Below are 23,852 nucleotides of genomic sequence, written 5' to 3'. Positions count from 1 at the left end.
AGGCGACGCAAATTGTAATTATTTTTCCTTCAGTTCTGAGAACTGCTTTTCTTCGTATTCACGGCGATTGTCTGTCAACCATTCAAACGGATATTTAGGAGTCTTGCTTTGGTTCTTACCGAGTCGCATTCACACAATGAGACGGCAAGTACAGCTGATTATTTTACTTCTGGCTCTTTGTAATGCCTTCGGGCAGGTCAGTTACTCTGTTCCGGAGGAACTGGCGAAAGGTTCCTTGGTTGGAAATATAGCTCAGGATTTAGGCTTAGATGATAAAAGACTAAGATTGGGGAACGCTCGTGTTTATTCCGGTGATAGCAGAGAATACATCGAGCTGAACACCGAGAGAGGAGTCCTCCTAATCAGAGAGAGAATAGACAGGGAGGCGTTATGTGGCGATACGACTCCGTGCGCTGTGCATTTTCAGATTGTGTTAGAGAATCCTATGGAATTTTATAGTGTTACGGTTGAAATAACAGATATTAACGATAATGCGCCAACTTTTGAAAAAAGTGAAATTAAATTTGTAATTAGCGAGTCTGCTGTTGTTGGGGCTAAATTTGATTTAGAAAGAGCTGTAGATTTGGATGTAGGTACCAACACTCTCCAGAGTTACGTGCTCAAGCCAAGTGATAATTTTATACTTAAACTGCACAACCAAGCTGACAGTACAAAGAATGTTGAAATGGTCTTACAAAAGCCTTTGGACAGAGAAAAAAATGAATTTATTTCGTTGGTGGTGACGGCTGTCGACGGGGGAGAGCCACAGATGTCAGGAACAATGCAGATTCTCATTACAGTGTTAGATGCCAATGACAACCCACCCGTTTTTACGCAACAGATATACAAAGGCACAGTAGCAGAAAATGCTACAAAAGGTGCGACTGTGACTTCGGTTAGTGCTTCAGATGCAGATCATGGCTTGAATGGTAAAATCAAATATTCAATCACAAACACTTTAGATGACGTCAGAAATATGTTTGAAATAAATGAGGAAAACGGAGAAATTAGATTGATTGGGCGTTTGGATTATGAAAAGAAAAGACATTTTCAGATCAATGTACGGGCAAGGGATAACGGAGGACTGACAGATTCTTGTAAAGTGATAGTCGATGTTGTTGATGTAAATGACAATGAACCAACAATTAAAATTATGTCTAAATCAACTATTATATCAGAGAGTGCAAACCCCAACACAGTTGTTACAATGATTAACATCCAAGACCCAGACTCGGGTGAAAATGGTAAAGTTCGGTGTTTCATAAGTGATATTATTCCTTTTGTATTAAAATCAACATCAAATAATTTCTATACCTTAGTAACAGACAGTGATTTGGACAGAGAGAGAGCCTCTGAGTATAACATCACTGTGACCTGCTCTGATGAAGGAGTGCCCTCCCTCTCCAGCAGCGTCACTTTAACTTTAATAATATCAGATGTTAATGACAACCCGCCTGTCTTTGAGAAGACCTCATATGAGGCCTACATTGTAGAAAACAACACACCAGGTCTCTCTGTATTCACAGTGAAAGCCACAGACGCTGACTGGAACCAGAATGCCCGTGTTTCTTACATTCTGGAGGACTCCTCCATTAACGGGGTGTCAGTGTCGTCATATGTGTCCGTTAGTGCTGATAGTGGAGTCATCCATGCAGTGCGCTCTTTTGACTACGAGCAAATCAAAGATTTCCAGTTCTGCGTCAAAGCGCAGGATGGAGGCTCTCCTCCACTCAGCAGCAATGTGACTGTGAAAATAATGGTCAAGGATCAGAACGACAACCCCCCTCAGGTTCTGTACCCAGTCCAGACCGGTGGCTCTCTGGTGGCTGAAATGGTGCCTCGTTCAGCAGATGTGGGCTATTTGGTGACTAAAGTGGTGGCTGTTGATGTGGACTATGGACAAAACGCCTGGCTCTCCTACAAACTGCAGAAAGCCACAGACAGGGCGCTGTTTGAAGTGGGCTTACAGAATGGAGAAATAAGAACTACTCGCCAAGTCACCGATAAAGATGCTGTCAAACAAAGACTGACTGTTATAGTGGAAGACAACGGGCAGCCCTCTCGTTCAGCTACTGTCATTGTTAACGTGGCGGTGGCGGACAGCTTCCCTGAAGTGCTTTCGGAGTTCACTGACTTTTCAAACGACAAGGAGTACAATGACAATCTGACTTTTTACTTAGTCTTGGCTCTGGCTGTTGTGTCCTTCCTTTTCATCACGTGTTTAGTAGTTATTATATCAGTCAAAATCTACAGGTGGAGACAGTCTCGCATCCTGTATCACTCCAGCCTCCCTGTCATTCCGTATTATCCACCACGTTACTCAGACACTCTGGGGACAGGAACTCTGCCACATGTGTATAATTACGAGGTGTGCAGGACGACTGACTCCAGAAAGAGTGACTGTAAGTTCGGCAGAGCTGGTAGTCAGAACGTGCTGATAATGGACCCCAGTTCTGCAGGGACGATGCAGCGGATACAGAGTGAAAAGAGCATCCTGGATGAACCAGACTCTCCCTTAGAGGTTGGTTATTTGAGTGTGATTTCCGTAGGAAATTTCATTTGATATTCACGCCTATGTAGTAAAATGTGGCTATGGTTCTTTTTCCATCTCCAATCAGAACCATGGCTAGAGATTGCCTCCATAACCTAATTCACACATAAAATTTAACTATAAAGAGTTTTATTAATGGAAACATCTTACTTCTGCTTATTCCTAGTCTAGGTTCAAAACATCTGTGCATAATTACAACAGTTCTGATTTTGATTTTTATCACCTGTCCAAATAGGTTCACCCATTGCACTTTCTTATTTATGTAAATGAAATCCCTCATCCAAGTTTTGTTTATCATATTAAAATCAGTCTTTATGCAGCCAATTCATGTCTGCCTAAACACTACTCTTAACAATTTTCACAAGTAATTCTTATGTAATTTTTTACTTTGAACTCAGAGGGACGCTGTTGACCAGGATGTATCAGTTCGTAACTGATGTGTTGTAGTACCTCTTATCCTCTCTTTGTATTTTATCGAGAAGCAAGACGGAGAGATTCAATAAAAGACGCATGTGGGATTGTAACCAGACTCAATTACCTGTACACTGGACTGCAATTTTTTATTTCTCTTAAGGATTTATGTTCAGTTATCGGGAAACGGGAAAAAGGGTTTACAAACGGACATATTGATGATGGCAGGAATAACAACGAGACGGCAAGTACTATTGTTCATTTCGGTCCTCTCCCTCAGTACAGTCTACGGACAGGTCAGCTACTCTATTCCTGAGGAAATGGCGAAAGGCTCTTTCGTTGGCAACATAGCTCAGGATTTAGGTTTAGATGTCAAAAGACTAAAATCCGGCAGGGCTCGCGTTTTTACGCGAGACAACACAGCATACATTGAGCTAAACAGAGAGAGGGGAATTCTCCTACTTAAAGAAAGGATAGACAGAGAGGCGCTGTGTGGACAAATGACGCCTTGCGCTTTGCATTTTCAGATATTATTGGAAAATCCGATGGAATATTACAGTATCACTGTTGAAATCACAGATATAAATGACAATCCTCCGACCTTCATCACGAGCGAGGGACATTTTAATATCAGCGAGTCTGTGCTAAGTGGCACAGCATTCATTTTAGATAGGGCAACCGATCTCGATGTGGGCGAAAATAATTTAAAAGCATATACTCTGAAACCAAGCGATATATTTTCTCTTAAAATGAATAACCAGGGAGATGGTAGTAAGAACGTCGAGATGGTTTTGAATGCTCCTCTCGACAGAGAGAAAAATGAACAGCTATATCTGGTTCTGACGGCGGTGGATGGAGGCGAGCCGCAGATGACGGGAACGATGCAGATTCACATTAACGTTTTAGACGCTAATGACAATGCTCCCGTTTTTACACAGCCTGTTTATAAAGCATTCATAAAGGAAAATTCGCCAGTCGGAACTGTTGTAGCGACAGTGACTGCAACTGATGCAGATGACGGGTCTAATGGCAAAATAACTTATTCAATTTCAGCAATGCCATATCATGCTCATGGAATATTTGAAATCAATAAAGGAAGTGGTGAGGTCAGTTTGATTGGGAAGGTTGATTATGAGAAGACCAGAAATTTTCAGATTAATATTCGCGCAAGTGACAACGGCGGACTAAGTGGTTCGTGCAAACTGATAGTCGATGTAATAGACATGAATGACAATAGCCCTGATATTCATATCATGTCGAAAACAAATGTGATTTCAGAAGATGCTAAATCTAACACCGTTGTGACAATGATAAATGTAGAAGATGCAGACTCATCTGAAAATGGAAAAGTGCAATGCAACATTAATGACAATAATACTTTTCTACTGAAGTCAACATCTGAAAAAATCTACAGCTTAATAACAGACAGTGATGTAGACAGAGAGAGAGCCTCTGAGTATAACATCACTGTGACCTGCTCTGATGAGGGAGTGCCCTCCCTCTCCAGCAGCGTCACGCTTACCTTACAGATCACAGATGTGAATGACAACCCGCCTGTCTTTGAGAAGACCTCATATGAAGCCTACATTGTAGAAAACAACACACCAGGTCTCTCTATATTCACAGTGAAAGCCACAGACACTGACTGGAACCAGAATGCCCGTGTTTCTTACATACTGGAGGACTCCTCCATTAACGGAGTGCCAGTCTCCTCATATGTGTCCATTAGTGCTGACAATGGAGTCATCCATGCAGTGCGCTCTTTTGATTATGAGCAGATCAAAGATTTCCAGTTCCGCGTCAAAGCGCAGGATGGAGGTTCTCCTCCACTCAGCAGCAATGTGACAGTAAAAATAATGATTCTGGACCAGAACGACAACCACCCCCAGGTTCTGTATCCAGTCCAGACTGGTGGCTCTCTGGTGGCTGAAATGGTGCCTCGTTCAGCAGATGTGGGCTATTTGGTGACTAAAGTGGTGGCTGTTGATGTGGACTCTGGACAGAACGCCTGGCTCTCCTATAAACTGCAGAAAGCCACAGACAGGGCGCTGTTTGAAGTGGGCTTACAGAATGGAGAAATAAGAACTATCCGCCAAGTCACTGATAAAGATGCCGTCAAACAAAGACTGACTGTTATAGTGGAGGACAACGGCCAGCCCTCTCGTTCGGCTACTGTCATTGTTAACGTGGCGGTGGCGGACAGCTTCCCTGAAGTGCTGTCGGAGTTCACTGACTATACACACGACAAGGAGTACAATGACAACCTGACTTTTTACTTAGTCTTGGCTCTGGTTGTAGTTTCCTTCCTTTTCATCACGTGTTTAGTGGTTATTATATCAGTGAAAGTATACAGGTGGAGACAGTCTCGCATCCTGTATCACTCCAACCTCCCTGTCATTCCATATTATCCACCACGTTACTCAGACACGTTAGGGACAGGGACTCTCCCCCATGTGTACAATTACGAGGTGTGCAGGACGACTGACTCCAGAAAGAGTGACTGTAAGTTCGGCAGAGTTGGTAGTCAGAACGTGCTGATAATGGACCCCAGTTCTACAGGGACGATGCAGCGGATACAGAGTGAAAAGAGCATCCTGGATGAACCAGACTCTCCTCTAGAGGTTAGAAATTTCCAGCCGTTCAAATGTATTGTCAAGAAATGCACTTACCTCTGATTTTCAGCACCTCAGATAGCGACAAAAATTTTTTAGCATCTTAAAAGTCACTTTAAGTTTGAATTCTTTCAAATTCTTTAAATGATTGTATTTTACAGTCAATACAGTTCACACAATCCATTCGACACAATCTTATATTTCAAACATTTTTATTAATTACTGTGTCATTTATCAACATAAACTCTACCAATGCCACAGACTTACTAAATGTTTGCCATTCACGTTGTCGGTTTATTTTTTAATGTTTAAAATGCAATGTAAGTTTATGAACTCAGAGTGCCGCTGTTGGCCAGTCTGTGTTAGATTTACCGCAGACTCTTGTACCTCCCACCATGTCTTTATTCTAGAGGGAGGAAGAGAGAGAAGCAACCCTCATCATCTACGATTTACTGGACAACCAGGACGTCGTGTCCCTTTTACATATTGGGAATATGTTTGAAAATCAGCTTTGACCTTTGCATTTGGGAAGAAACGTCCATAGCATCCACATATGGTTCTCACTGGGATATCGTCAGACAGAACAATGGGAGGGCAAGTACTATTTTTTTTGTCGGTCCTCTCTCTCAGCTGGGTGCTCGGACAGGTCAGCTACTCTATTCCGGAAGAAATGGCAAAAAGCTCTCTAGTTGGAAACATAGCGAAAGATTTCGGCTTAGATGTTAAGCGATTAAAATCGGGTAGAGCTCGTATTTTTTCTCCAGACACCGACGAATATATTGAGCTGAATAACGACAGAGGAGTGCTCCTCATCAAGAATAGGATCGACAGAGAGGCGCTCTGTGGGCAAACAACACCTTGCGCTTTGCATTTTCAAATTATATTAGAGAATCCCATGGAATTTTACAGTGTGACAGTTGAGATAAGAGATGTAAACGATAACGCACCCGCCTTTGAAAAGGACGACGTCAAATTTAAAATTAGCGAATCCGCTGTCCGTGGGGCTAAATTCATTTTAGATCGTGCCGTCGATCTTGATGTAGGCTTAAATGGGTTGCAAACCTATAAACTTGAACCATCAGAGCATTTTGTGGTTAAATTACATGATCAAGCAGATGGGACGAAAAACGTTGAAATGGTCTTAGACAAACCTCTTGACAGAGAAAAACATGAACACCTGTCTTTGATACTGACGGCGCTGGATGGGGGGGAGCCGCAGATGACAGGAACAATGCAGATTCTAATCACTGTTTTAGATGTTAACGACAATGCCCCTGTTTTTACACAGTCAATTTATAAAGCTTCCATAAGAGAAAATTCGCCAGAAGGAACCACTGTGATGACGGTTACTGCAACAGATGCGGATCATGGGTCTAACGGTAGAATAACTTATTCCATTTCCAGTATATTAGATAATGCCCGTGGTTTATTTGAAGTGAACAGTGAAAATGGTGAAATTCGGCTTAAAGGAAAAATTGACTATGAAAAAGCTCGAACATTTCAGATAAACATTCGTGCAAGTGATGATGGAGGACTAGTTGACTCGTGTAAAGTGACGATTGATGTCATTGACATGAATGACAATAAACCTGACATTCATATAATGTCTAAATCAAATGTGATAACAGAAGACGCGAAGCCCGGTACTACTGTGACAATGATACATATTAAGGATGCAGACTCCGGAGAAAATGGCAAGGTCCAGTGCACAATGAATGACAATATCCCTTTTGTGATGAAGTCTACAACCAGTGATTTCTATAGTTTAATGACAGACAGTGATTTAGACAGAGAGAGCGCCTCTGAGTATAATATAACTGTGACCTGCTCTGATGAAGGCGTGCCCTCCCTCTCCAGCAGCGTCACTCTCAACTTACAGATCGCAGATGTGAATGACAACGCGCCTGTCTTTGAGAGGATCTCATATGAGGCCTATATTGTAGAAAACAACACACCAGGTCTCTCTATATTCACAGTGAAAGCCACAGACACTGACTGGAACCAGAATGCCCGCGTTTCTTACATACTGGAGGACTCCTCCATTAACGGAGTGCCAGTCTCCTCATATGTGTCCGTTAGTGCTGATAGTGGAATCATCCATGCAGTGCGCGCTTTTGATTATGAGCAGATCAAAGATTTCCAGCTCCGCGTCAAAGCGCAGGATGGGGGTTCTCCTCCTCTTAGCAGCAATGTGACTGTAAAAATAATGATTCTGGACCAGAACGACAACCCCCCCCAGGTTCTGTACCCAGTCCAGACTGGTGGCTCTCTGGTGGCTGAAATGGTGCCTCGTTCAGCAGATGTGGGGTATTTGGTGACTAAAGTGGTGGCTGTTGATGTGGACTATGGACAGAACGCCTGGCTCTCCTATAAACTGCAGAAAGCCACAGACAGGGCGCTGTTTGAAGTGGGCTTACAGAATGGAGAAATAAGAACTATCCGCCAAGTCACTGATAAAGATGCCATGAAACAAAGACTGACTGTTACAGTGGAGGACAACGGGGAGCCCTCTCGTTCAGCTACAGTCACTGTTAACGTGGCGGTGGCGGACAGCTTCCCTGAAGTGCTTTCGGAGTTCATTGACTATACACACGACAAAGAGTACAATGATAATCTGACTTTTTACTTAGTCTTGGCTCTGGCTGTTGTGTCCTTCCTTTTCATCACGTGTTTAGTAGTTATTATATCAGTCAAAATCTACAGGTGGAGACAGTCTCGCATCCTGTATCACTCCAGCCTCCCTGTGATTCCATATTATCCACCACGTTACTCAGACACGTTGGGGACAGGGACTCTCCCCCATGTGTACAATTACGAGGTGTGCAGGACGACTGACTCCAGAAAGAGTGACTGTAAGTTCGGAAAAGCTATTAGTCAGAACGTGCTGATAATGGACCCCAGTTCTACAGAGACGATGCAGCGGATACAGAGTGAAAAGAGCATCCTGGATGAACCAGACTCTCCTCTGGAGGTTAGAATTGTCCAGCCGTTCAAATGTATTGTCGAGAAATGACCTTGCATCTTATTTTCAGAACCTCGGATAGCGACGTTTTTAAAAATATGTTAAAAGTCACTTTCAGTTCAAATTGTTTCAAATTCTTTAAATTTTTATATTTTACAATCAATATAATACAGATACAGAGTGAAAAGAGCATCCTGGATGAACCAGACTGTCCTCTCGAGGTTCGAATTTATCTGGAATTTCAATTTCAGTACTTTAATGTTCAGCACCATGGATGGAGACACTATCTATCTATCTATCTATCTGTCTGTCTGTCTGTCTGTCTGTCTATCTATTTCTGCATTTCCTTTCCACGTCCCTAAGTGCCGCTGTTGGTTAATATGAGAATAATCAAACCTTCTTTCTCAGCAAGGTCCTCCCTCGTCTGTCTGGTGCTTTATTCGAGCTCTGTTTTAATCGGAGCTGAACTGACAAACCACACACCCAGTACTCAGCTGTTAACTTATGATCAAATATCTGGTCAGTTTTTCCACCGTGTTTGTTTCTTTTCACCCCATTCGGATATTGTGAAGCTGTTCGTCACGATGGGTGTTCTTTGTTATTTGACCGAAAATAAATTTTCATTGTGGCCGCTGGTTCTCTGCATCAGCGTCGCAGAAATGGCTGTCGGTCAGGTCCGTTATTCTATACCAGAGGAGATGGCAATGGGATCTGTTGTCGGGAATATAATTCAAGATCTAGGTTTGGATATTAAGCGACTGAAATCTGGGCGGGCTAGGATATTTACCGAGGACGGCAGTGAGTACATTGGTCTGAATGCAGATAAAGGGACTTTGGTAGTGGCTAAAAGGATAGACAGAGAAGAATTGTGCAAGCAAGTGTCTCCGTGTTCTCTTCATTTTCAAATAATCCTTGAAAATCCTATGGAGCTACACAGAATCGATGTAGAGATTTTAGATATCAATGATAACGCTCCGTATTTTTCTAAGAAGGAATACAATTTCCAGGTTATTGAATCTGCCTCACCGGGGGCTCGTTATTCTTTAGAGAGTGCCAGTGATCCCGATGTAGCAATGAACACCATTCAAACATACAAACTCAATCCTACAGCTAATTTCAAATTGAACGTTGTATCTCTGCCTGATCGAACAAAATATATTGAAATGGTTCTTCACACGTCTCTTGACAGAGAAAAACAAGAAGAGCATAAATTAACTCTGACAGCATTTGACGGCGGTGATCCTCAAAAATCGGGTTCAGTCAAAATAAACGTCATTGTTCTGGACGCAAACGACAATGCGCCAGTATTCAGCCAGTCTGTTTACAGGGTTACGGTTCCTGAAAACGCACCGAAGGGCACTGTTATTTTAACAGTCAGCGCCACTGATAATGATAAGGGAACAAATGAAGAGGTAACATTTTCGTTCTCACAGCATACCAGTAGGGCATCATCCCTGTTTCTTATAGACCCCCACAACGGGGAAATGGCTGTAACTGGTGTTTTAGATTACGAAAAAGCTAAACATTATGAAATAGATATTGAAGCCACAGACAAAGGAGGGCTTACGGACACAAGCAAGGTGTTAATTGACGTGACCGACCAAAATGATAATGCCCCTGTAGTTAGCATTATTTCCTTCTCCAATCCCATACCGGAAGATTCGCCTCTAAATACCGTCATAGCAATGCTCAACATCAAAGACTTGGACTCAGGTAAAAATAGTCAAGTTAGGTGTTATATTAGCCCAAATTTGCCTTTCAAAATCAAGTCCTCAGCACCTAATTTTTATAGTTTGATATCTGATGATGTTTTGGACCGTGAAACAGTGCCAGAATATAATATAACAATAACCGCAGTAGATGGGGGTTTCCCACCTTTCTCCACAAACAAGACTATTAATTTAAAAATATCGGACGTAAATGACCACGCCCCGACGTTCCCGCAACAATTTTTAACCGCTTTTGTCACTGAAAATAATTCACCTGGTATGCCACTCCTCACTGTCAAAGCTAGCGACATGGACTATGGTAGTAATGCGCGCATTTCCTATTTTCTTGAGGATAATCAACTGAATGGCATGTCAGCCTCTGCTTATTTTTCAGTGAATGCAGAGAGAGGAGAGATACTTGCTGTGCGTTCCTTTGACTATGAACAAACAAAAGAGTTCCAGTTTCGCGTCAAAGCGCAGGATGGAGGCTCTCCTCCACTCAGCAGCAATGTAACTATAAAAATAATGGTCCAGGATCAAAACGACAATGCCCCTCAGGTTCTGTACCCAGTCCAGACTGGTGGCTCTCTGGTGGCTGAAATGGTGCCTCGTTCAGCAGATGTGGGCTATCTGGTAACTAAAGTGGTGGCTGTTGATGTGGACTCTGGACAGAACGCCTGGCTCTCCTATAAACTGCAGAAAGCCACAGACAGGGCCCTGTTTGAAGTGGGCTTACAGAATGGAGAAATAAGAACTATCCGCCAAGTCACTGATAAAGATGCCATGAAACAAAGACTGACTGTTACAGTGGAGGACAGCGGGCAGCCCTCTCGTTCATCTACAGTCACAGTTAACGTGGCGGTGGCGGACAGCTTCCCTGAAGTGCTGTCGGAGTTCACTGACTATACACACGACAAGGAGTACAATGACAACCTAACTTTTTACTTAGTCTTGGCTCTGGCTGTAGTTTCCTTCCTTTTCATTACGTGTTTAGTCGTTATTATATCTGTGAAAGTCTACAGGTGGAGACGTGAGCGGTTTTTTTTACAAATCCAGCGGGAATCTTCCTGTTATTCCATATTACCCGCCCCTTTACGCAGACGTAGGGGGCACCGGTACGCTGAAGCAGGGGTTCAGTTATGAGGTCTACGGAACTACTGACTCTCGGATGAGTGATATTAAGAACTCCAGACCCTTCAGCCAAAGCACACTGAGTATTGACCAAAGTGCTACCAGGACAGTTCAAAGGCATAAAACAGAGTCAGAGAATATACCCACAGAGGTGAGATAACGACCTACTGGAAATCCATATTCCCATATATTTATTAGTTTAGCCACTGCTCATTATTATTTGGATACATCTGGTACTGTATTTATATGAAAAGGTCTAATCAGTTTCAATCCTTACTGTGCCAAAAGTGGTCAGCTGGTGTCTATGTGCATTTTCTACATATTCTGTTGCTGAGTGATTACAGATAGTTGTTTAGGGGTATAAAAATTAAATTTTGCATCATGTAGTAGGATGGTTCAGAAAATGGGCATTTAAGACTGTACTGAATACATTAATTAATTAGTTCCCACTACACCTTCTATTTGCACAAGAATTCACAGTGGATTTTTTTAACATGCAGCAATTTCTTGACTGGTAAATTTTATAAGGCTAAACAGATACTGTTTAGTTGTTTTGAAAATACATCAGTAATTTACCATATACTTAGTGCACATCCTCTGACACTGTTACTGAATAATGTTCAATACAAAGGCTGTGCCTGTATTTACCTGTGTGGTTTTAACTGTGTTCTGTAAAGTCTACTGTGTCACATACCTTTTGTCTTTGCTTTATGATACTGTATTCATCTTCCTGAATTAGCATTTACATCTTATTTCCGCTGTTTCCTCATCGCATTAATTATTTGATTTAATTGGGCATACGCTACTGCTGGCAAATGTATGCCTCATCTTGCAGTGAAACATGATGTTATGTGCAAACAAACCAAGTAACAATGTGTTTTCCACGTTGAGACCCCTTACTTTGAAAAGGAAGATATAATGTGCTGTATCAGAGATAATCTTGTGATGACCGTCAGCACTTTGATAGAAAAATGAAAAAGGCACAATAAAAGACAAATAATTCAGGGCATCATCCCTGCTAAAGCTTTGCTACAGATTGCTTTCATAGAGAAACACAACCACACAGTGGACTACTTTTCAGTGACCTAGTTCCCTTCATAACAGTTTGCAGCCATGGGTTTTGGGCTACACATACACAGAAAAGGAGTGAGGATGGAATTCCTCTTGAATATAACAAAATGAGTTCTTTCAAATCAATAAATATGATCAAAAAGATGATGTAATGATTAATGGCTTAAAATGTGCTATAGGTGAACAGGGAACAGTCACTATTTATTCTAAGGAGGATGAGAGGGGATGGAGAGGAAGAGAGAGGCAGCGGGGGAAGGGAAGAAGCACGTGGTAACCGGCACAGTCTCACCATCCTCTTTGCAGCATTTGTGTTTGTGAAGTACAGCAGCCATTTTAGTCTGCAGCCCTCTTTGTCTGCCGTAATAAGGTGAAAACAGTGTGAAACAATTATGTCAAGCTATATTTACTGAGTGCACTGTAAAGAACACAGACTGAAATATGTCTTGATGGAAAATAAATAGAAATGAAGCAAATGCATACAGGCAGAGATAGTTATGTTATATAACAAATGGCAAGGGGATGTTAGTGATCAGGAAAGAGGCTGAAAGTGTTTGAACATCTGCAATTACACAGGATAACTGACCTAGATTATATTTAAATCTAGCAGTTCACTTAATCTGTAATAAATTTTTCAGTATCTTATAAACTGCCAGTATAAGTTACATAGTAATAGACTAGATTTGTTTCCTACATGACCCTCTATGGGGGGGATTATTACCTGACTATGAAAACTCTGTGCTGTGTTTTGAAGTACAACTTGGCACAAATAACCCTGTAATTATTATAGTGCCTGTGGTGAGGAAAAATAATAATTTCCTTTCTTTTTCCACATTTGGTGAAAATTAGACTTCTCTTTAGATGTGGAGCCCATAAAGCTTCCTTTAAATATTATGGCTAATGCATTGGTGGTGACTTAATATTAACACGTGGTTAAGGATATTCAGGAGGAGATTCAGCAGTTGTGTTTGCTCCATTTTGTCCATTTCCAAATGAAAGCTATGGATCTGTATTGTTTGTTTTCTGTGGCTGGTGTATAGGTTTTTTGTTGGTTTGCTTGTTCTTTTACAGCAAAGTCTATATTGTGGTCAGGGTGTGTGCATGTGAAAATACAAGTTCAAAAACTCGAAGAACCCTAGGTTGATTGTGTTAACCTTCCTACCCACTGGAAGCAGTCTTCCATTATATGCCTACATCTGTGTCTGCTTTACCTGCTTTCAACTGTGTTTACATCATTATGTCTTTCTAGTTTATAGTGGTGGCGCTTTTTATTGAGTTCCATAAATTCTTTTGTCTCCTTAGGGGTCAAAGCTCACCGTAATGTCTTTGCAACCACTTAAATCATTCAACCAATTTCATACCCTTTAGCGCATCAGTATGTTCTTTTATCTTTCTCTTTTTTTTTTTAAAAGATCCCTACCTTGAAGTTGCCATCAGCCATTTTAAAGCCTACACAAGCCCCCGGTCATTACTTTGATAAACTTGTTACTGGCCATAAAACTTTAATCACATGCAGAAACTCGTGATTCCCACAGATCCTGCTTCTTAGTGCCTTGACTTCCTTGCCAAGCTGTCTGGTGAGCAGCTGTGTGCCCATGTTTATGCCTGTGGGTCTATCAACACATTGTCTGCTGTCTTTGAAGTTGATGATGCACAATATTTAATTCTCTCACTGTATTTTTTTTGTTTACATTATATGCCAGATATCTTGGTTATTGGGGACTTTAAAGTGTGACATAATTAATTTTTGGCAGGCATACAGTTTAATATACAGAGCATGATATTTAAAGAGAAAACAATAACATGTACATGTCTCCAGTAAATAATACTCTCACTACCTGGTGTGTTCTGTCCCTTTGGGAAAGTTGATATGTCGCTTTATAGAAGTATGCACCTTTAAACCTTTGCAGGATACAACTAAGATACTAGAGAATATTCTTTAAAAATTCAAGTATGATTATTTTTGGCATCCAGCCAGAGAAATTACATATACATTTATTTTGATCATTCGAATTGACTTAGTAACTGTAATTAAAGTGGTATGAAATTGTAGCTGAAGGTGGATGGCCACTGTTATTCTGTCTCCAGCACTCGTTCTTTTTCCTCCTGATCTCATTTTCTGCATCCCTCCCCTCCCCCTCTCCAGCTGCACCACTCTGCTGCAGAGGGGGAAAAAAGACACACAGAGAAAGGGAGAGGAAGATTGCTCAATGTAGGACATTTTGTCCTGTCTATAAAAAGAAATCAAAAGCCATTGGGTGTCATTTCATCTCTGTGTTTGGCTGCCATGTTTGTGACGAAAAGAAAAATCTCTTTTGTCCCACTTTTCTGCCATTTGTCATTAGATTCTTTTATACCCAGTCTATAAATGTGTGCTTTATTTGGACTTATTATCAGTCTACGTGTGCACATGTGTGAGCATTATTTTTCAAGTCCTCCTCAGTTGTCCTCTTCATCCTCCATGTTGTTTTTCCAGCTCCTTTTTTTGCCATCCCTGCAAGGCTGCAGGAAGCAGGGTGGGATGCAAGCAAAGGAGGTGGGATGTGTTACCATAGCAACAAGCTGACTCACTGGCAGGACTGTACCATTTTTTATGATGCCACAGGGGTTCAGCAGCAGATGCAGCCTCTGGTACTTGTTGGCTCTTTGGATTTGTTGATAGTAGGAGGAAAGGAAACACCCCTATTTTGGGAAAATAGGTGCACCATCCTCAGACCTGGGGTGGCTAATGATGGTGAAAGGGGAGGGGGAGAGGGCTGTCATGGCTGTTTGCAATATTTGTTTTAATCTATGCTGCCCTGTGTTTTCTCACCCCCCTATTTCAGCAAACTGCTGTCCCTGATGAGTGTAATTGAACTGAGAATGACCTATTTCAGTGAAATTTTCTGTGTGTTTATAAAAGGAACAACAGTATTTTGGTGTATTTTTGTCATTTTTTTTTTCATCCTGGCTAACCTGTTTTGTCTATCTGAGCAACACTGATCTTGTGTTATTACTCAAAATGTGTTTATGGGTTTAAGGGTGAGGTTATATAATGTAGAGTTTCATGTATAATGGTTTAATGAAAAGCAGCTGATGCTTTGCTTTGTCTTAGAAGCTCAGAGCTCTCCCACTAAGACACTCATCACACGTATCAGCTGTGACAAACATGGGGCCACAGTGCAAAGAATCTCATTTATATGGCATGGATTTGGCTCGGCATCGCCATGAGGCCCCCTGCTGTTGTTATGAGGGTAGTGGTAGTTTGTGCAGCAGAGCAGTATTTTGGTTGTTTTTCATATACTACTGGCGTCATCTGTTTCCTTATTACCCCTCAGTAATGATCACACTGATGTTCTCATTTAGGCTAAAATGGTTGCATAGTATCAAAGCATGTCTGTGCTTCAGTTAAAAGAAGTAGGTGATTGTTTTACCTATCTTCTTTTATAATTGTGTAATAAAACACAAACTGTTTAGTGAATACTATTGAAAATTTATATTTTTGGTAAAACTACCTGTAACAATAGACTGTGTAGTGTCAATATATAAATCGAAAGGTAGCGTTATTTCCTAGTTATTCCAAAAATATTTCATTTTTATTTTTCTCAAAGAAAAATCATTCTTAAATTTGTGAATTTCCATCCTCTCTCTTTCTCTCTCATACACACATTGGAGCTTATTATTGTTTCATACTTCAGACTCTATACTCTTGATTGACAGTTAATTTGTTCCAGCCTTTTATCATTTAAGGTTATAGCCTCCATTTTAATACTCTTTGAAAATACAGCCCTTATTTTTATTTTTATTTTATGATGATATGATAAAGTGAAAACTTGCATCATGCTTTGCATTTCTTTGCTTTTTTCCCCTGTCTTTTGGTTTTTGTTACAGTACATTCTGATGAGCTCTTAATCCCTCCCTGACCCAAAGCTGACATAGATACATGACATTCTTCTATAACAATTTTAGAAATATAATAGTTTATGTGCACACACAACAGATTATATATCTATCTAAATTAATAGAAATTACACACTCTTATTCACTCTGCATCATAAGACTATTGATAGAAATTACTTATTATATGACTCACCACACAAAATTTTTACCCTGTTTTTTGTGATGGTAAGTATGCTGGTTACTCTACTTCCCACAGCCAGACTCTGTGAGGACACCAGTCTAACTGATATCTTTTCTCTTTTGTTTTTCTCTTTCATGTGTCCCCTGTTGATCTGTACTCTTCCTGATTCCTCCTTCAATTCTGTTAAATCCTGACTCCCCAAATAAGGTAAGAAATAGTTCTTATTCTTATTGTGCAGTATTGCCATCAAACACATACAGCATAAGTTTTTTCTGATTCTACAACCAGGACCAAGCACTGACGCACTCACAGATACACATCATCTCAATCACATAGACAGCAGACTTCAAACACAAAATGGAGCAATGACAAGTTTTGCTGCAGTGTCCAAACACCACACAGTGGCACTGAGTGAAATGGATAATCACATTATTTATTTATTTTCACAAGCAACACATCCGTTAGCACACCTTACAAAACATTTAACACAACTGAGTCAATCAGGCATCCATGGGTGTAGCTTTTGTTGACATCTGATCACGCATGACAGTGTGAGTGGCGTAACACTTAAAACATAATTTGATTGTTGACTGGGGTGAAACACTAAATTACTCTCTTCATAATATGGTCACAAGTTAAGATCTGCCCTGAAGATTAGCAAGCTGTCAGCTCCTTTATAGATTCCCTGTTTTAAAGGTGTCAAAGTACTGTCCATCTTACACAGGATATTTGTGTAAGCTTGACAGCTCTCCCTGCTAACAGGCTTGTTGGTTTAAGGAAAGTATTAGCAGGGAAGACCAGCTGCTGGAGTAACTCATGCCAGAATGAAGTTGGGGGATTATACAGTCCAGTATCATGAACTTTAGTCAGTGAATTGATGCTGTGGACCATCAATTATTATATAAATAATAACATATGATTAAATATGATGTTACAATCCAGTAGATTGATGAAGTACAGCACAAGTAACAGGACAGAAATATATTAGGCATTAATGGAATGTGTTTGCAACTACAAATACAAAGGAATTTCTGCAAGATATATAACAACATACAGTACACTGCTTTGACAAACACATCCTAAACAAAAAGAAATGCCTTTGAAGAATGCATAGACGTATATTACTGGTGAACTGTACTTTTTAATAACATGAAGATATCTGTACATCTGAAATTACATGTTGAAAATTAAAACACAAATCACAAGTTTTATAGTGGATTATAAGTAAGCAAAAATCAAAACTATGCATGAAAACATTTAAGTCATCAAATAAAAATAAAAACTGCAACCTTGAAATAAAATTTTTATGACTTTATAACTTAAAAAATAAGTACGTGTCTTTAGTTTTTGTCTTTTTGTTTAGTTTTTGTCTTTTGATTGAAATTCATCATCACAACCACTCTGATAAGGCTTTGATGCTTGTGTTTTTTGAGACTTGGGATGTCTACATGACTGAGAGTCAACTGCCTTCACAAAGTGTTGTTGTGTTTTTATTGTAATATCTATTCTGAACAGCTTAAACCTCACCTCTATTACATACCATCCATATTATAATACTTCAGAAGACTAAAACTTAGATTGAAGCTACTGAAAATTAAACTGAAACTAAATATTTTAAACCAGTAAAAAGTTAACTGAAAAGAACAACTTTGGAAATTTAACTAAACCGAATTCAAAGCTGAAACTTTCTTGCATTAAGCTAGTTATTTTTTATGTAAATTCATAGTAGCTAATTCATAAGAATTTATGTAAAAATAGTTGGAACATTTTCATTCATAATCTTCTATATAAATTCATAGTACCGTTATCATAATGTGTCACCACTATCAATAATAGCTGAATATTATATCCTTTATGCAGGTTGCCCTTATTGGAGGATTGTTGTATTGGTAACTAAGGTACCTGATGCACCACAGTTTAACAAATCTATGCATAATGTATGATCAGCAGAATTTGTTGATAGTGTCTTGTTTAACCTTGCTTTATGTGTATTCCTCCTTCTTTAGTCCTTCATTGCCAGTTTAAAGTTAACTAATTCTCTGCATTAACCCCATACTAATTTTACATCAAGCAATAGTTGTATGAAGATGTGGGATAAAGGTTTGTATAATTCCATATTTTATATGGTGACTATATATGGGAGTATCCTACTTCCCATCCTCTGTTTGGTATAGAAACTGATCCACTGATCAACATTAGATGTGTACTGTGTACTATACTGACCTTGAAGACATGAAAGCACAGGGTATGTCCTTCCAGATTGTAAATCAGATTTCCACTTTGGATATATTCCTTGATACTTAAAGATTTAAGCCTTGAAAATAATTTAATTTTACTAGCAGCTAAATACCAACCACAATAATTTAACTTTTATTGAACTGACTTCATAATTATGCAGTTATCTAACATATCTGAACTTTGCATTTCTCCATGACTAAATACCATAATATTAGTGTAACATTTAATACCATATAGGCCCAGATGTTAGAAATAAATGTCTAACCATACAGTATTGAGCTTATTATGTTATTGTTCTATCAGGCATTATCTACATGTGCCTTTACAGCTGACCCAAAAACCTAATGGGTTGTGCTTCTAACACAGCCTACTCCTCTTTACTTTTATGTACCGCTGAAAGAAAAAAAAAGACACCAAGAAAAGTGAGGTTGTATTTTCCAGGCTGTCTTGAGTGAGAGCCTTTAAGACTGTCTGTCTCTTCAGCAGCATGCAGCAGCATCAGATGGCCGCCCGTGTGGCACTGTCCACACTGGTGGTGCTGAAAGTAGCTCCAGTGCGCTCCCCCTCCCTCTCCTTTTCTCTCACACTGACTCTCTACATCTCCCTCTGTCGCCCACGTCTTTTTAGAGAGTGTGACTAGTCCGAATACTAGAGATTTATTCTTTCTTATTTTTCACATCACTTTGGGGGTGCTTTTAATGGATTAATTTACAATTTTTCTTGATCAATATAGGCGCTTTGAACAATATTTGATATTTATGGTTATAGTCTATGCGCATAATGCCTGTTGTCAGTAAAGGGAAAGTGCACAATTATGGTGCGTGAGTTAAATAATAAAAATATTTGTGAAGTGTAGCATAAGTGTAACATGATCTGTCGTACGCTTAATGTGTCAGCGACACGAGTGTACACAGTGCTTGCTCTCTATCAGTGAATGTGAGAGGCAGAAAAGCAGGCTGCGTGCGTGTGTGCGCGCGCGCATAGATAGAGAGAGACAGACAGACAGAGAGAGAGAGAGAGAGAGAGAGAGAGAGAGAGAGAGAGAAACAGTCTTCCTACGCCGTCACCGCTCCCCCTCCCCGTTCACTTGCTCTACAGACCTCCATACGGGTATTTTACGTTGGCTTCCGTCAGAATTATTTCTCTGAGGCGTGAGAGTAACACTGCAGGTTGCACTGGCTTCTTCTGGCCACAGGAAGGCAATGAAGAGCCTTGTCTGCCACAAAGGCATGTGCAGCATTAGGCAGGTACATGGAGGCAAGATGACTAACACAAATTCTGAGATACATGCAAAAGAATACATGGATTAATGCAAATCATTATATAAATAATCTTGCAGTGATCATTCACTGAGTGCCTTACAAGACGCTGTACAAAGTCATCTGTCATCCGCAGCTATTAATATTAATAATTACATTAAATAGTCTGAAGATTTATATTTATAGCTTTCAAAAAGACATTTTAAAAACGATTGCCTGTGATGTATAGACAGATGCACGTATAGTATCTAATAATAAATGATAATAGATTTAATAATGATAACTTAGTTTTTTTATAGCTCTCGTTTTTGCGTCACTGCTTTGGAGATGTTCAGTGATGCCATGATTGGTGAAAGTAGGTGTACTGTTTCCACCAATGAAATCCAGAGCTGTACAAAGAGATCTACTCTGTCTCACCGAGTAGCATCACCCGTTTAACCGTTACAATGTTCTGCACTGGAGGGGGAGGGATGCATATGCAGACACAAAGCATGACTTTCACTGTTATATTTGAAGACGCATTTACATTGGATTATAAGCCTTCTATACTTAATCTGTTGAAAAGTTGGGCTTGGAATGAAAAGATATGGGATATACTGAAGGTGGAATAATGTGGAACAGATTACCGACATGGCAGGTTTTTTTATGGTGGCATCATTTCTTTCTTTTGTGGACTACAATAGACGGACAGACTCGCTACAGCATCCCAGAGGAACTGAAACAGGGCTCTGTGGTAGGAAATATAGCCAAAGATCTGGGTTTGGTTGTGTCTGAACTGAATCGGCGTAAATTGCGGATAACCTCGGAAGCTGGTAAGCAGTATTTTAGTGTGGACTTGAGGAAGGGAGAGCTGGTGGTTACTGATAGGATAGATAGGGAGGAAATGTGTGGGCAAAAACCATCATGTTTATTGCCTTTGGAACTAGTTATAGATAATCCCCTTCAGCTACACAGAGTCGAAATTGAAATACAGGACACAAATGATAATTCTCCTAGTTTTCTTACTAAAGAAAAGGTGTTAAAAATTGCAGAGCTGGTAAATCCAGGTGTGCGATTTCCTTTAGAAAGTGCACGGGATCCCGATGTCGGAGTCAATTCTGTGCGGTCTTATCTAATAAGCAAAAATGATCATTTCAAACTGACTATCAAAATTCACAAGGATGGGAGGAAAATCCCCGAACTACTCCTAGAAAAACCTCTTGATCGAGAAAAGCTGCCTGTACATAACCTTATCCTCACCGCTGTAGATGGTGGAGATCCGGTGCGCTCAGGGACATCTGAAATTACAGTTATAGTACTTGATAATAACGATAATGCGCCGCAGTTTGAAAGACAGCTGTATGAGTCCAATGTCAGTGAAAAGGCAACTCCCGGGACTGAAATACTGCAAGTTAAGGCAACGGATGCAGACGAAGGAGTAAATGGGGAGATTGAGTATGTATTCGCAGAACAAACAATGGATCTGATTTTATCGTTGTTTGCCATCGAACCTTCCACTGGAACTATAGTTGTAAAAGGAATTTTAGACCATGAAACAAACTCTTTACATAGATTTGATATTACGGCCAAAGACAAAGGAAATCCTCAGATGGATGGGCACTGTGGCGTCGAAATTAAAATAATTGACATTAACGACAATATTCCTGAAATTATTATTACATCTTTAACAACACCTGTTCCAGAGGACTCTGCAGTCGGGACAGTTATTGCATTAATAAGTGCAAAAGACCCGGATTTTGGTGACAATGGAAAAGTTATCTTGAGCATATCCCCCAAATCTCCCTTTAAGTTAAACCCTTCACTATCTAACCATTATTTATTAGTGACGAATGGGCCACTTGACCGTGAAAAACACGCCCAATATAGAGTTAAAATAAGTGCTTCTGACTCAGGAAAACCCACATTAGCAAGTGACAAAATAATAATTGTTGACTTGTCAGATGTAAATGACAACCCACCAGTTTTCTCCCAGTCCTCTTATCTTGTTTATGTAAAAGAAAACCATCCTCCTGGGAAAATTTTGTGCTCAGTGTCAGCATCTGATCCCGATGCGGGTGAAAACGCAAAGATCTCTTACACTATACTCGACTCTAAAGTGCAGGACGTTTCTGTCTCATCTTATGTTTACATCAACTCAGATAACGGCAGCATCTACAGCATGCACTCGTTTGACTATGAGAAACTGAAGGTGTTTCAAATTCAGGTTCAAGCAAAGGATCAGGGCTCTCCGTCTCTCAGCAGCAACACCACTGTACATGTTTTTATCCTGGACCAAAATGACAATGCCCCCGCTGTTATTTACCCCTCCGCCGCCGCCCTGGGCTCCCTCTCTCATCAGAGGATGCCCCGCTCCGCTAAAGCGGGTCACCTGGTTACCAAGGTGACGGCCGTGGACGCTGACTCGGGCCATAACGCCTGGATCTCCTACAGACTGGCGGAGGCCACAGACGCCTCTCTGTTCACTGTCAATCTGTACACAGGGGAGGTGAGGACTAAACGCGCTGTGTCCGAGCAGGACGACTCCTCTCAGAGGTTGCTTATAGAGATCAAGGACGATGGGGAGCCGATCCAGTCCTCCACAGTGACTGTGTCCATCATGCTGGAGGACGGTCTCCATGAGCCCATCTTAGACCTCCGACATAAAGCGGCTGAGCCCAGCAAGAAAACTGGGAGAATCACCCTTTATTTGATTCTCTCTCTGGCCTCGGTGTCCGTGCTGTCTCTGCTGACTTTTCTCATCTTAGCGGTTAAATGCATCAGGAGCAGCAGAAGCAGCAGTACTTGCTGCATGAGACGGACCGACTGTGATGATTACAAGAACCCCAACAGAAACCTGCAGATTCAGCTCAACACTGATGGACCTATAAAGTACGTGGAGGTCCTGGGAGGAGACATGTTGTCTCAGAGTCAGTCCTTCAGGTCCTGTATGTCTCCAATGTCAGAGTACAGTGATTTCACTCTGATTAAACCCAGCAGCACCACAGACTTTAAGGAGGTGATCAGTGTGCTGGATGCGTCTTTACCGGACAGCACCTGGACCTTTGAGAGTCAGCAGGTGAGCAGGAATCAGCAGACATTTACCTAAATGTTACAGGTCATTACTGAACATCCTTTTTATATTGCGAGCTATGTTTCTTAACGTTAAGAGAGCAATATAGAGGTACATTTTTATTATTAGTATTATTGTTATGTTGGAAGTTTTACATGTAGGATTTGATAAGAGTGAAAAACGATGACGCACGTGAGCAGATAATAGTTCATTTTCAGACTTACACATTTAACATGACATTCTATGATGTTTTATTATTTTTTATTATTTTCTAATAGTCATAGTTTGATGGTATAAAATGGATTGCTGGCATGCTCACATTAATTTTTATGAGCCTCATAAGTATGCAGTGATACCTGTATTGTTTTGTGTACATTTAATATCGTCGAAAGTTTATATATTGAAGAGCATGTCACCTCTCCATTCCTTGAAAAAGGGGAACTGTTGACAAGATCTGTCAAAATGCTCTTAACTAAACAGAAACAGTCGCTTCTGTTTATGTAATGACGGCAGAGAACATTTTAATTTTGCAAAACTGAGTTACGGTTTACAGACACTGTAATCTCTCTTGCAGGCCTTGGATGTGGACAATGAGGGTTTTGATTTCGTTTTGCTTTGTTCCTTTGTTGGATACTGTTCTCTTTAAATATCCGTTTTGTTTAAACGTATGGATCAATAATTCTTTGACTATATGAATGGCATAATGAGCCCTAAACGCAACTTCACATCGAGAAGGATAATGTTGGCGTTACACCTATCACAGAACCAGCAATGCGTGTGGGTTTATGAGTTCGTTCTCAAT

The 23,852-nt window shown here is 40.5% G+C and overlaps 2 protein-coding genes across 44 annotated transcripts in view; both read left to right on the top strand.

Moving 5' to 3' along the window:
• The window catches only part of LOC115786625 (protocadherin gamma-C5-like), a 365,072-nt gene that overhangs the window by 300,670 nt on the left and 40,550 nt on the right, over positions 1-23,852 (top strand). The window contains exon 1 of one of the 43 annotated variants that reach the window (XM_030738902.1): positions 75-2,521. The exons of 34 other annotated variants lie outside the window; for them this stretch is intronic. In XM_030738902.1, coding sequence (XP_030594762.1) covers positions 137-2,521 — 2,385 coding nt within the window. In that variant the 5' untranslated portion in view covers positions 75-136. Of the gene's footprint in view, positions 1-74; positions 2,522-3,102; positions 5,584-6,016; positions 8,546-20,484; positions 23,057-23,852 lie in introns of those variants that run through there. 8 more of the 43 variants (XM_030738918.1, XM_030738887.1, XM_030738908.1 and 5 more) reach the window with 8 other exon arrangements.
• LOC115786637 (protocadherin gamma-A11-like) lies at positions 9,085-11,521 on the top strand. The gene has a single exon (XM_030738933.1). It carries the CDS (start codon positions 9,121-9,123, stop codon positions 11,386-11,388), a length of 2,268 nt encoding a protein of 755 aa, XP_030594793.1. The 5' UTR covers positions 9,085-9,120; the 3' UTR covers positions 11,389-11,521.

This window comes from Archocentrus centrarchus, chromosome 10 (assembly GCF_007364275.1).
Source record: "Archocentrus centrarchus isolate MPI-CPG fArcCen1 chromosome 10, fArcCen1, whole genome shotgun sequence".
In the NCBI taxonomy this organism is placed as follows: domain Eukaryota; kingdom Metazoa; phylum Chordata; class Actinopteri; order Cichliformes; family Cichlidae; genus Archocentrus; species Archocentrus centrarchus.
The sequence above is the reverse complement of the archived record's forward strand: the minus strand, read 5'-3'. Positions and strand labels throughout refer to the sequence as shown.